Genomic DNA, 15028 nt, shown 5'->3' with positions numbered 1-15028 from the left:
GAGAATACTCTGCACATAGAGACTTCCAACATTGATGAAAACATCGACAAGCTGGTCAAGGCTGGCCAAGTTGCCCATTAATGTTGTAAAAAATGAGTTTTCTTCATTTAATTATCCTTTTTCAAGTATCGATTGTATTTACTTATCATAAACACGACTTCTACCTATGCTCTGATAGCTGAGTTTATTTATTTTTATAGGATTTCATGTAAAGTATCAAATGCACAGCGTTCCTTGTGAATCAGGAAAGCATCTTACAATTCTAAATACAGTACCAGTATAGCTGAGTGGCCCACTGGCTTCATTGAAATTTTTTAATACGGCCCACACTGTCTGATAGGTTGAAGACCCCCACTTTAGACTGGGTGATCTACTAGCAGTGATTGAAAAAGAGGGCAATAAATGTTGTAATAGTGTTTTGGAATAACCGTGAAACTTACTTGGCTCGACTCGAAATTACCTACCTCCATAAAAACCATATATCCACCACTGGTCCTTGTGTAGGGTGGGGGCCTACGTGGCCATTGACATCGTACTTGTTTCGTGTAGATCGGGAGACAGTACGAATTCGGGCAGCGTTAGAGCAGTGCAATGCAAAATTCATGGAATACGCCTGTAAGTTGTGTAATACAGTCTAAAAAGCACGGTTTTCTAGCACAGTAAATAAAACAGCTCTGTCCACATCAAACTCACAATCGTGAATCCACAATTTAAATAAATAAAAATAAATCAGTTAACACCTTTTATTCCCTTATAGAGAGTAGGTGAGGCCTTTATACCCTATCTAGCTTTTGGAGACTGAGTGGGTAGTTCAATCTCCACCGGTAGCAAATCAGAGATAGCTGGCCCATATCTACCACCAATTACAGCAGCCACCGGTGGAGAGTCTGGGAAACAAGTGCTGCCATCTCTTGTAACCTAACTCTTACAAGTTATGTTACTGTCTGAAATAATGTCGGTACTACGGTCGATTTTCTTCACTTTCACCACTTTCACTGGGCTACACATTAAAAGCTGAATTATAGAAATTTTATAAGCACACTTATAACTGCAAAAGTTGCCTAACGTTTCACATATAACATAGTAACCACAACAGCAAACGCTAATAAAGAAAAAAAAGTTTAGTTAATCGTGTATCCCACTAGCTTTAAAAAAGCTAACTCTGGCTTCGAAATCAGTGGAATACTCTGCCTCATCATCTTTACTGCGAATATTAGCACCCACCTTATTTTCAATAAATATAGCATTTCCATTCCTTGATGTATGCAATCTATGCCTATATACACTAATGAGCCTGAGTAGCTTAGGTCAGTATAGATGAAGCCCTTTGTGCGAAAGAGACCAGATAAAAGTTCCTCATGTCACTGATGGGTGACATGAGGAATCTTTATCTAGTCTCTTTCGACTAAAAGTGAGTTACCCTGTCTCATACCGAGGTGGACTCCCTGGGAGTGTCAGATAATAATAGTAATGTTAACAAAAAGAGAAAGAGAGAGAGAGAGAGAGAGAGATTGGCTCTGTTAAATTGGTGCAAATAGTATGTTAAATGGACCCTGATCAGTGGAAAATAGTATTTCTTTTCTGATGAGAAAACATTTCACCGCCTCACCTGCCATTATGGATCAAATACGCATCTCATATGCTTCGTATCCATCATATAATTCAATGTAATATCAATGGTGTTACAATTTTAATATGCACTTCGCATCCATGATAAACTTGACGTCTATAGACGTCTTGGCCGGTAGCGTGGTTAATCTGCAGGGTATGACGGCAAACAGACTTTTCAAAGACGATCAGAGGGAAATTTCAACCATGACTGTCTACTGTCAACCGAAAAATTCTCAATTTGTCAAATGATATGGAGGCTGTATATCGCATCATGGTGTTGGTCTCTTGCATTTCACAAAAGGTTCAGTGAATGCACAAGTGTATCATAAGAGTTTAAGAGAATTACTGCTAACTATCAGAGACCACTTTACTATAATGACGAAATGTGTCTTTCAGGATGACTCTGCCCCCTTTTCATAGGGCAAAAAGTAAGTAATGCTATTTTAACCTTAAAATGTACCATACGAATTGAGTTTAGAATTAAAAAATCTTGTTTTTGTCGCAGGCGAAAAAGTGGCTCAATGAGCACTCGATTCAGCGACTACCATAGCTAGGAAACAGCCAAGATCTCAACCCAATTGAGAATTTGGTACCACAAATTCTTAATTGGATTAAGATCTGAGCTGTTTCCTAGCTATGGTATTCACTGAATCTAGTGTTCATTGAGCCACTTTTTCTGTAATACACACGAAGAAGCCGAAAACACTTCGGGAGCTTTAAGAAGCTATGAAACTATTCTATGTTTATGGAACAATGAATTAATAGTTGCATTCATGTCCCATCGATGACAAGCTGTAATAAAGACAAGAAGCCATGAAGTACTTAACAGCGAAAAAGTGAATTTTTAGCATTGAATGTTAGTAAAACTGTGTAGTTGAATTAAATTTTGATACTGGTATTTGTTTTTCCAGTGGAAATGCCACTGTTCACTCCATTTTGAAATATTTGCAAATCTGACAAGTTTGTTGTCGTTTCGTCATTATGTCACATCAAATAATAATCAAAAATAAAAATGTTATATTACTTTCTTCATTATTTGTGATAATTCTTGTGTTATTATCCCTTTTCAAGTAGACATTCAAATGTAATTACAAAAAAAAAAAAAAATATGCAAGGTGATGCAATTTCTATGAACATGAGTATATGTACTTGTATATTCATGTGCGACATTATGCACATGCATGATGTATGTATAAACATTAAAAATGTTGATTGATAAAATTTTTATTATTGGAGCCGCTGCTTTGTTTAGTGTTACTAACTAAAGAAACTGAACCGGTGACAAAGTTCAATTGTCGAAGCATGCATTGAAGAACCTTTTCTTCTTCTGCTTCTTCTTCTTCTTTGAGGACAGGTTTGTAATGAAAAAGCCACTGCTTTGTTTAGGGTTACTAATTAGAGGAACTGAACCTGTGACAAAGTTCAATTGTCGAAGTATGCATTGAAGAACATTTTTTTCTTCTTCTTTATTGTTGTTGTTGTTGTTGTTGGGGATAGGTTTGTAATGAAAAATGGCCAGAACTCAGGATGTTCATTCTTTTCACTATGAAAAAAATATTATTGTACAATAATATCTTATTATACCTTATAATATCTTATAATAATATACTTATAATAATATCTTATTATACAATAAGATATTATATTAAACCAGTCCAACACATTATACATAATATGTTGGGCTGGTTTTTGACTGAAAATTAGTAAAATAATTTTTCACATTGTTCGGAATTATGTCAATCAGCCTACCATTACATCTTATTTTTAGTTGTGTAGCAACCAAGTTTTATAAATAAAGAAAAGGGAAATAATGATTTACATGTGCAGTTTATCATCTTTGGCTATCTGTCTTGTTCTATCATCTAAGTATGGCAAATTGATCCATTTGCTTTGTATAATTGTAATTCTGATGTTAAAGCAAATCATCCTAATTGTTACTTTTTCATGACAAAACAAGAATTATAAATAAAATTTATCCATAAGTTTTGTTTTAAAATTTTCATAATAATTTTTATATGAAAAATTTTTAAAGAATTTTTTCAAAAATTTTAAAAATGTTTTAAGGATTTTTTTAGTGATGTAACTGAATATGAGTTCGTTAGCAGGCTCGCACTTAAGTAGGTTTTTTTTTTTTTTTTTTTCATGAAATAGCCAAATTTAGAATACACCAACAAACACGTTTGTGGAATTGACTGAATTGCTTCTCGCAATGAGTCATATGACAGTGGCGGCTGCTGACATATCTGCATGTAGTCTTTCATCAAAACAAATAATAAGTTTGCAATTCTATAATATTGCTTGCAAAGAGCATTTTGGATGGTGTTTAGGTTGCTGGGAATGTATATAAGTGCTTTTCAGTTGAAGGCCAATTAACTGTCAGTAGTGTAGGTCCTTTCCCCCCCCCCCCCACCTCCTGGAAGTTCAGTCTCTCCAAAACAAACAAACAAACCATAGTCCATATTCAGTTAAAAGCTGATATATGCTTCATAGACTAAGTTGTATTAGCATATCCCAAGCAATACTGTAAGTAGGTAGAGGAAGGGGATTAAAAACAAGTACTTGGGGATTTTATGTAGCATCTTTATTGCAACCAATCCCTCAAAAAGTAAGAAAATTCAAACATTTGCTCAATTTTATTTTATATTTATTTATTATTATTATTTTTTTTTAGATATCTGTGTCAGTATTCATGTCCCATCGCTCATCACAACTGAGCTGTAGAGGTGTTGGAGACTGCATTAGTATATCATGGTTGTCTGTGAATATCATCAACAGCAATGATGATGAACTTTATTCTTCTTGAACGTGAGGGTATGCAGCTAATGTTTTTCATTAATCATGTCTGTTTTCATCCTCTTATTGTTGCTTTTCATACCAGGTTTGTTATGATAGTTAACTGAGTTAAACAATTCTGAGATTTTTACTGGATTTATTTAGGAATCCTTATATCTGCATGAATTACAGAGCTGAGTTCAATATCTGATTTTCAAATCATGTTTAACATCATTTCTTTCATAACGTAATCCAGATAATGATAAATAGAATGGATATTACATGCACTTGATTTTATATCTTCCTTTGATTTGAATTGTTGATTTACAGTTTACTTATATGCTGTAGTTGCTCTGTATCATAGCTTATCATCACCATGTTGAACAGCTTTTCTTTCAGTTCCTTATCTATCATATGCCTTTTCCACATCAATAAAACTGAAAATTTATTTTATTTTTATTTTTTTCTCCAGCCTGTAACTTTTTCCCACTGCTGGGGTAAAGGTCTCTCGCATTGTGGGAGGATTGGGTCTACTTTTCCCATGGTGATCCAAGTCTATCTTTGAACAGTGTTTATTATTATTATGTGACACCTCCAGGGAGTCAAAAGATTCATCAAGGGAGAGTGTGCCAACAGCATCAAATGATTGATCCTCTTCCAACTACTAACCGTGCCCAAACTTGCTTAACTTTTTTTGCGAACCATTAGTAGCAGAGGCTCTACCAATCGACCAACCCTTGTGGAAGACAATCGCAAACATCCATGCCTAGGTGGGATTCGAACCCACAGTGTCTTGGCTGGAGAGTGGATACGCTAACCACTCGGCCAACCAGACCAGCATGTATTATGTGTTAAATACATATCCTTATTACTCCCATTTTCACAGTAGTTTCCCATAAAGTAAAAATCTGGACTTGACAACCCTTATCTGACCTGAATCCACCTTGTTCTTCCCCAAGTTTCTCTTCAACAGATTTTTCTTAGCCTCTCCTCAAGTATACTTGCATAAATCTTACCTGAAATACAGTTGAGAAATTCTGCTGTTATTCTTAAAAATCAGTTTTCCTCATTTTATGGACTGGTGAGAGCTTTGCTTTAATCATCTGGAATTGGACTTATGGACTATGCTGTCAGAATTATTTAGCATAGCCTTTCTAATTTTTGTGCATCCATATTTGTGCATATCTGATCAGATAAATCCTTTTGCTACCTTTCACACATTTTAGAGTTTTGATAGTTTTTTTTTCTCCTTCCTTTCTAAAATGCATGTATCCTTTCCTTTAGTGTTATATGGTGATCAGCATTCATTTTACACAAATTATGGACTCTACAACAGTGTTATAAAAATTTATTTTAATTTCCTGACATTTTGACCTTCATATTAGGCTCATCATCTAGAATGTACACATTTATATATGGAGACAAGCTAAATTACATTTCACACGGTATTATTATTATTATTACGGGCAACTCCAGGGAGTCCTTAAACTCATCGAGGGAGGCCCTAAACATCATGTCCACACAACTATTCGACATTCTCACAGTATCTATCATACCTTGCCTTGAACTCATTCACTGTCATAGCACCCACAACAGACTCTGGCAGTTTATTCCATTCATTTACCACCCTAAATGTAAAGAACCCAGTTCTAACACCCTTGCTAACCACACTCTTGCCCAGCTTCCATAGATGTCCCCTAGTTCTCCTGCCACTAGTCCTGATCTCAAAAATATCCTCTGAATTAATCCTATAGAAACCCTTTAGCAATTTGAATGTCTCACTCATGTCTCCCCTTTTCTGCCTATCAACTAATTTCTGCAACCCACAAATCTTCAACCTGTTCTCATAAGGTTCATTCCATAGACCTGCTATCATCTTGGTCACTCACCTCTGGAGTGACAATTGGAGGTATGCAATGTAAGAGATAATGATTTGATCAACCATCATTCCACTGGTCTGACCTCTAGTGAAAATAAAAAATTACAATAAATAAATGAAATAAAATAAATTAACTACATCAAAGCTATATCTGTTTAAGACAACATCAGAGAAACATTCTTTCATATAGATAGTTTTTTTACAGTAAAATGATGTCCTAATTTAACATGATAATTGTTATATTGGATTTAGCATCCTGGATTACCTATGGTCCTATTTATAATTAACTCTTAGGGAGAAAGGTTCTATCTATCTATCTCTCTCCCTTCCATCTGCTTCAGACGGGTTGGGTCTCCTCCTAATGAGGAGTCACGGCGAAATAATGCAGCCTGCACGCCACTCCTCTACTGCATCCCTATTGGAGGTATTCATAACTGTAGTCCGTGTGTGTTCACGGGGGCCAATTTGCCTGCTTGCGGGATGAAAACATCCCAGTTAAACTAGGAAAAACCCTACTGCTCACACCCAAGACTGGCTAACTTGGCTATGGCTGAGGAAGATCTTTGAGCTCCTCACATCTCCAACGGGATTGGAACCTAGGACACTCCTTCCCCATCCACTAGGCTAACTGCTCGGATGGGAGAAAGAGTAGTGGGTAGAATATATGCCTTCCATATGCTTGGGATATTTAGACTATCATTATTGTTAAGCTTGGGGTGATTGATAAGAATCTCACAGGCTTCCTTCAAAAAATACATGTATAATTGCAATTCTCCTGAATATTCTCCATTACTTCTATGTGATCTTTATTATCTCTGATTCCTTTTGTGTTACTGTCCTCCATTTCTGAGCTCTGGCATTCATCAGCCTCTGGCACATTTCTCAACTTCATGATATTCATTTCCTATACTCTACCTGAAAGCTCCTTATAATTTTTAGCTACTTTTATATATATCTTACCTTTTGTTACTTAGAAATTACTATCACTCCTTAAACATTTCACCCCCACCCCCCAAAAAAACTAGGGCAAATAAGGCAGAAGAACACACAGCCTATAGACAATGCACAGACCTTATATCCTAGTGCCCTTGGCCATATATCTAAACACCCACAACTACTGCTTTAAACCATTCATAATTTGCAATTTCATCATCCTCTTAGGCAATGCAGTCTGTAGTTCATGCACCATTCCTTGTGTTCTATGACAAGTGTTTCTTATACAGGTTTGAAATCCAGCAAAATAATAGCATCTTATTAATAAGATCTAATTAAGATTTTTTTGGACCTTCTGGGGTCCAAAGACTTGCCAAAGTAGGTACAACAAAGTAGGTAATTACTGAGGTACGACAAAGCACTTTGCATGAGTTTAAGGAGAGATATGACAGGTAAAATATAAATAATGGCTAGTATAGGCCTATCATGCAAATTCATGCAGAGTACTTTGTCGTACCTCAGTAATTCCACTCACTCATTCACACTACACTGACAAAAGAAAAATAATTAAATAAAATCCATCCATTCAAGATGGTTTGGGTTCACCAATTTGGGACCTTGGATAATTTAATCCAGCTGCCTTGCCATTCCTCTGCTGAAATACCCTCTACCATCCTTATGAGGCCAGCTAACTTGCCATTTGATTGAAAAGACCTGATAAAGATTCCTCATGCTATAGATGTGATTCAAACTACTTCTTTTTAACCAAAGGGCTCATCTGTACCAACTGAGCTATGGAGGCTCTAAAAATAAATTTAAACAAACAAAAAACTTTGCTAATCACATTCTTAAGCAACTTCCATAAGTAATCTATTGTTTCCCTTCCCCTTTTTTCAACCCTTTAAAAATTTCCAGTGCACCAGTCTTAGAAAACATTTTTAGTAATTTATTTCTTTATGATATCCTAATTTTCTGCCAGTCAACCAAATTTTGTAACCCACAAACTTTCATCCTCTCCTGATAAGGAGCATTCCACCACTTCCTCCTCCTCAAACAACACATGCAACCAAATTTTTACATTGCAGTAAACTACATGTGGCCATATCAAAACTGTATGTAGAGGAATATACACAATTTTAATATGATCAGTAATTTCTTCAACAACCAAGTGATACTTTGATCTGTTTTGTCTATTTTTGCAGAAATCGGTTCTTGACTTACAACCACTCATATTTTGATGGCCATCCCATTAACACATTCATTAATGCCTACCTCACTGCTCTCTTTGCTCCCACCACAAGAAGCTTTCGTAGGTGAGAGCAACAAAATGTCAGCTGCCAAATCGGTTTGAAAACATCAGTTCTCTTCTGATCACTGAAGTTAAGCAAACCTGAGCCCTGTTAGTACTTGGGAGGGTGTCCACCTTGGAACTGCTGGTATGACAATTTCTGTGCTGGCCTGGTTGGCCGAGTGGTTATCATACTCACTCTCCATTCAACAGGCTATGGGTTTAATCCTACTGTGAGCATGATGGATGTTTGTTATCATCCTTAGGTGAAAGATGAATTTCATCGCCCAGTATGTGGGTCCACTGTCCCACTTGTTATACACCTGAAGTGGCTTTAAAAATTTCCATGCTTGGTCTCTAGGACAAGGTTTCTGGACTATGTAAAAAATAAATTAAAAATACAATATATATTGTATAGGCCAGCAAAGGTTGGTCGATTGGTAGAGCCTCTGCTACTAATGGCTCCCAAAAAAAAAAGTTAAGGAAGTTTGAGTGTGGTTAGTAGTTGGGAGGGGATAAATCGTTCGATGCTGTTGGCACACTCTCCCTCGATGAGTCTTTGGACTCCCTGGAGGTGTCTAATAATAATAATAATAATAATAATATATATATTGTATATAAAATTTATAAAAATGAGAAAATCCTTAGCCACCTACAGTACATAAATATAAATTTGCAAGTAACCTCTTGTCAGCAGGAGCAACATTATAAAAATAAATTTAAAAAAATTGTAGCCCCTGCACAAATGTGTTATTGCTGTCTTCCAGGCTGTTATTTAAGAAATGCTTTCATTACATTATTGCTGCTACTAGGGTTAGACAGCCTGAGCAAAAGCATTTCCAAAAGTCTGAAAAAATTCTCAGACTTCTGGCAGATGCTGTATAGAGTGAGGTGACAGCAGAGTATATAAATAATATTTGAAAGAAGCTGTTGAAAATATTATTATTAACATTGTGCCTCCATAGAGTCAGAGATGTCTTTACATTCACGAGATTCACCAACACTGGCATACAAGAGATTGGTGACAAGATAGTGCTGCTAGCTAAAAAGTTGGAGTTGCATGTTGTAAGCTGTGGAAGAAGCTCTAAAGCAAACACCTTATAGCAGTTGAAGCACAAAGTTGCATAAAAAGAAGAGAGAAAAAAAACAGAAGAACATGTAAACTGTGCCACCAAACGGTGTACAGTGAAAGAGAAATTGGCAGAGGCTTTTGCTCCTGTAAATGAGACAGGCTGCACTATTTGAGGAAATGAATCCCAGTATGGCAATTTAGCAAACTAGAAAAAATAATGCAAGCTGCATTTGCTTGCTACAGAGAAATTTATGCAGTAAAATAAAAGGAAGACTATACAATCTAAGCTGAACATAATGTCCAGATTTTTAAAGAAGTCCACTCCTGCTATTACCATATCCCCTGGAGATGAGCCTAATCTTTCTGCAAATTATGCATTTCAAGAACTATCCTCAGAATGCTTTGTTGTAATTCCTGAATTTGAAGAATTCTCTTGTTGATAGTGTCGCTTCCCCCTACCTCCTCCAATAAATCATCCAATAAAGCAGCAGTTTGAAGAACTTGCTTCATATATCTTCATATATTTTATGTCTTCATAAAATATATAATGATATATGAAGAATTATATGAAGATATACTGGCAAGTGCACAGAAACACTGCACACTCATATTTCATTATTTAGTACAGTACAGTATGCCTGCCTTCTGATCTGTCATAATTTCCAAGTACAGTACTTTTTTGAACTAGAAATGTTTGAAATATTAAGATTTTGAAAATCAGTAAGGTTAGTAAATAATTAAAGCCCAGCTTGATGAGTGAGTCATCATTTTTGTAAGGATCCAAGAGCACAAATGAGAGTATAATAGTGTTTACAGATTTTTGTTTCTGAATCTGCAAAGGTGTTGCAGATTTAGAAACATCGATTATAGAACACTTTGTATTTCTAGGGTGAGTTGCAGTTTTCTCATATATCATTTTTCTGCATGTAGAGCACAAATGGTTTTGTCTTCTTGAAAAATTCAAATTTTGAATGAGCTGTATTGTCAAGAACTGATATGTTATTATTTATGGAGTACATGCCTGGCCATTATCTTAAGACAATTTTGTATGCAATTATGAGTGTATTATAGTAATATCTTAATTAATGTAGTTAATGTCATATCTTAGTTATGACATCAATAAAATTCTAGGAAACCATCCAACAACTTAACAGTGAACTTATTATCATAAATTTTTATGGTATTAAAAGCTGTGTGTAATCTTTTTTTTTTCTTTTCCCCTACAGCTGATGATGAGAATTGAGATGCTTATTAGTATTCATCAAGTAACTACAAACAAATGATGATCACAGTGCCAGATTTTAGAAATGAAGGGTATCATGAAGTCTTAATATTATTGAAAATGCTTAGAAAACAGATGGTGATATTTACTTTAGTATATGTGCATTTCTCTACTTTCTATGCTAAGGTGGCTTGTTCACCTAGCAGAAAATAAAATGGACAGGATTAGCATCCATCTTTATGAAATTCCAATCCTGCAGTATGGATGAAGCATCCGCCAATTACAATACTATATCACAATTTTTGGATAATGTTCAAATCAACATCATTCCTATAGATAAAGATTTATTTGAAATACAAGGAAACGAATTTTCACAAACATTTCATTCAGTAAATGATGTAGATATTAACAGTCAAGGGAAAAAGCCATTATGCTGTGACACAGCTGGAAAGATGTCTTCACAATCATCATATGTAAAAACATATGCAAAGCTTAATGCAAAAGAAAAATCTCTCACCTGTAAAATGTGTGACAAATCATTTACACGAAACTCTTCTCTCAAACGACATATGAGTGGTCACAGAAATGAAAGGTATTTTACATGTGAAATATGTGCCATTTCTTTTGCAAATTCCTCTGATGTGAAAAGACATCTAAGGATTCATACACAAGAGAAACCTTTCGCATGTGAAATGTGCAGCAAGGCATTCTCACAGGCATCAAACCTCAAACGGCATGAAAAGATTCACACAGATGAAAAAACATTTATCTGTGAGACTTGTGGCATTTCCTTTGCAAAATCACATGATATGAAAAAACACCAAAGAATTCATAAAAATGAAAAACCTCCAGTCTGTGATATTTGTGGCAAGTTCTTTACATTACTATCAAATCTCAAAGTCCACAAAAGACTCCACACAAATGAGAAACCTTTTACATGTGAAATATGCGGTGCTTCATTTGCAAAATCATCTGATGTGAAACGACACCAGTTAATTCATACAAATGAGAGACCACACACCTGTGAAGTGTGTGGTAGATCATTTTCATTAGCATCGAATCTCAAAGCACACAAGAGAACTCACACAGATAAAAAGTGTTATATATGTGAAATATGTGGCAAATCATTCCTCAGAGCATCTGATATGATTAGGCATCAAAGAATTCATGCAAATCAGAAACCTGTTACATGATAAGTGGTATTCCATATGTCTGTTCATCACTTTTATGAAAATCAGAATGCATTCAAAATAAACTGGTAACCTGTAGAATATATGGAAAGTCATTGCTCACATGATTCAAAATGTGTATAGCATTTATGCAAATTAGCAGTGAGAAATGTACAACAAGTAATGGGAAGCAGACACATAAAAAGTTTGCAATAAGATTAACAAATCACTTTTATTGACATCTGATAGTGAAATATTAAAAGAATTCACACATGTGAGTCCATTTTTTTAATTCACTCATGTTTTCCAAGTTTAAAATTGTGTATTGGTGTTTAAATTTATTTAAGTGAAAGCAAGAGGGGAGCTCTGACTTCTCTAGTTTTTGATTGATTTAGCCTTAGAAATCGTTCAACTTTGTTCATTTAATCCATATATTTATGTTTAGAGTTAGTCTGCAGTTTTTATTTGATCTTGGTTTGGGAAAGAAGATCTAACTGCATATGATTTTTACATGCTAGATTATGCTGATCATCATATGAAGTAGCAAAAACACTGTTTATTTGTAAATACTATTTAGAAATAGAGTTAAGGCAACTGCTATAGATGTAAGAAATCTGCAGTCATACAGTGTACAAGTGTAAAATTCAGAGAAAATAACTAAATGTTATTTAGGTTGTTGTTATATGGAAATATCCAGGATACCAGTATTAGTATTTGAATCCAAACTGAGGTATTGGTCAAAAGTTACTACTTCCTGACTGGGGGTATATGCAGGCTACCATCATTCCCTAAAGTGTTCTATGTCTGTAAATCTGTGTTCATGGGGCCAGTTTGCTTGTTTTGAGAGATGAAAAACCTGAATTTCTGGGAGAAAAAATCTCCACCTTCCCATGAGACCAGCTAACTCGCCTATAGTCAAAAACACTTGATAAAGGTTCTCCCATCATAGAGGAGAATCGAACTCAGGTCCTGACCCAAAGTGCCAGCCTGTTTGGCCAAGTGGTTATCATATCCACTCTCCATCCAAAAGGCCCTGGGTTTGAATCCTGCCATGGATGTTTGTGATTGTCAGTGAAAATACTAGTGGTGGTGGTGGTTGGCAATAGATGGCGCTAGCATATATGATGATGGTAGTTGCAATTCGTTGTAGTTAGTAGTTGGAGATAGCGAGTTGTAGAGTAGCTGTCCTTCCTCGGTGAGTCTGGACTCCCTGGAAGTGTCACATAATAATAATAATACAAAAAGACTTTATGCATACCAACTGAGCTTCCTTAGAGATAACCTCATCCAGGTGATCATATTGGTTGATGGCATCACATAAATGTGGAATTTGTGTAATAACTGAAGACAATTATGTAGATTTAGGAAATACAAAGGCTCAATTACTAGCTAGGTGATTGATTCATTAAAAGGTGATTTCAAGTGCCACATTAAATCTTTAAATTACAATTCACTTAAGAGAGGAGAAAATATTTTCTGCAGATATTACCTTTGGAAGTTTGCCTTTAGTTAGAATAAGTAATATAAATGGTTACCTGTAGAATAACTTATTATTATTATTATTATGACGCACCTCCAAGGAGTCCAAGGACTCACTGCAGGAGGGTACTCTACTCTGCAGCACGTCACCATCTCCCCTACTGCTTAATTCTCCAAATATGCACAACAACACTACCATCAATTCCATCTACTGCTCATCTCCACCAAGAACAGTATGTTTTGAATACTGTTCAAAATCAGCCATACTCAATACTTTGTTTTGATTATGGCTGATTTCCCTCTATCTGGGGGAAAACCGCATAGAGCAAATATCCGGGATGAAAAATCCAAGTTTCTGGGAGGAAAAAAACCTTCTACTTCCATATGAGATCAGCTAATTCACCTTGAATTAAAAAAAGCCTATATAAATATTCCTCTTGTCATGACGAGAATCAAATGACAATTGAAGGACACAATGTTCCACTGTTCTTCCAATTGCACTATGGACCAATATTCTGATATTTTTGCTAATGGTTGATTTTAATCTAAGATTATTTTAAAAGATTAACATAGCTTTGTAAATTAGCTGATAAAACAAAGATTAATTTCATTCACAACATCCTGGTTTGACGGAAGGACTCCATCCTCAGAGCGGCGTCAGCAAATTTAATTCTACATGAGCTATGTGATGTACATAACTTTGATATTATTAATTTATGCAATCAATTTGTTATTTGAAATGTTTTTTGATGTTGGTATTCATCTAAATACTGGTAGATCCATTAAGTTGAGCAGCCACAAAGCTAATGTTTTTAAGAGATTTAAATATGATTCCAAAAAAAATTTATGGCAGTAAACTTGGAAGTATGGATGAGGAGTATACTTTTACTAATAGCAAGTATTCACATTAACAATAGTAGAAAGTCAGTGTTGCAGTGCCCTTTGAATGGTATTATGTTCTTATATACTAATGTATGAAGCTTAAGAAATAAACTCATATGGTTCAGTATTATTTCCAGTCCTCCATAGAGGAATAGGGATGATATGCTAACAATATCTTTGCCATTTACAATGGTGGTTCTCCTGATTTAAAAAAAAAATTATCCAAAATAAATATAGCACTGTTCACCCCAGAATATATTTAACCTTAGAAAAAGATGAAAACAAACAGTGCATTGAATGAATTTGGTGTCAGAAGAATTGAGAGAGAGTGTGTTGTTTAGTTGACAGTTCCGATGTGCACAGTCAGGGAAACTAGAATGTTTTTGGGAGGGATGCATCTGAGCATGATTACAGGAAACCTAGGGGTTGGTAAGTGGAAGAGTGATCGCATGATACAAAATGTAGCATCTCATGTTAACTTTACTGGGCTAAGTAACACAAGGTGAAAGGGAGGATGTGGGATGAAGGGGGTATTGCAGTTTATGTATACTAATACCATAAGTATTTGAAATAAGCATAAGGACTTTTGGGCATTGGTTAGCCCAACTTGGCCAAAAATTATAGACATTAATGAGACTTGGTTGACTGAGGATGATATGGTCATAGTAATAGAATGCAAGCAATAAAGTGTCTTCAGAGAGAACAGAAAGAACAGGATGGA

At 35.4% G+C, this 15028-nt stretch overlaps 1 protein-coding gene across 2 annotated transcripts; it reads left to right on the top strand.

The window, feature by feature from the left end:
- The first annotated feature begins 3350 nt into the window (after positions 1-3350).
- On the top strand, positions 3351-12219 carry LOC150093340 (uncharacterized). 2 transcript variants are annotated; one of them, XM_090413964.1, is made up of 2 exons: positions 3351-3477; positions 10782-12219. In XM_090413964.1, exon 2 carries the CDS (start codon positions 11017-11019, stop codon positions 11968-11970), a length of 954 nt encoding a protein of 317 aa, XP_090270090.1. In that variant the 5' UTR covers positions 3351-3477; positions 10782-11016; the 3' UTR covers positions 11971-12219. The 2 variants fall into 2 exon arrangements, with proteins under 2 accessions (XP_090270090.1, XP_090270089.1); XM_090413963.1 differs by lacking the exon at positions 3351-3477 and adding an exon at positions 3914-4216.
- Positions 12220-15028: the final 2809 nt, after the last annotated feature.

This window comes from Typopeltis vanoorti, chromosome 24 (genome assembly GCF_054136105.1).
Source record: "Typopeltis vanoorti isolate ZY-2024b chromosome 24, IOZ_Tvanoo_1.0, whole genome shotgun sequence".
Classification (NCBI taxonomy): domain Eukaryota; kingdom Metazoa; phylum Arthropoda; class Arachnida; order Uropygi; family Thelyphonidae; genus Typopeltis; species Typopeltis vanoorti.
The sequence above is the reverse complement of the archived record's forward strand: the minus strand, read 5'-3'. Positions and strand labels throughout refer to the sequence as shown.

Bases quoted from the DNA above. Each gene is read 5' to 3' on its own strand.
- LOC150093340 (XM_090413964.1), top strand. From the start codon at position 11,017: ATGAAATTCCAATCCTGCAGTATGGATGAAGCATCCGCCAATTACAAT.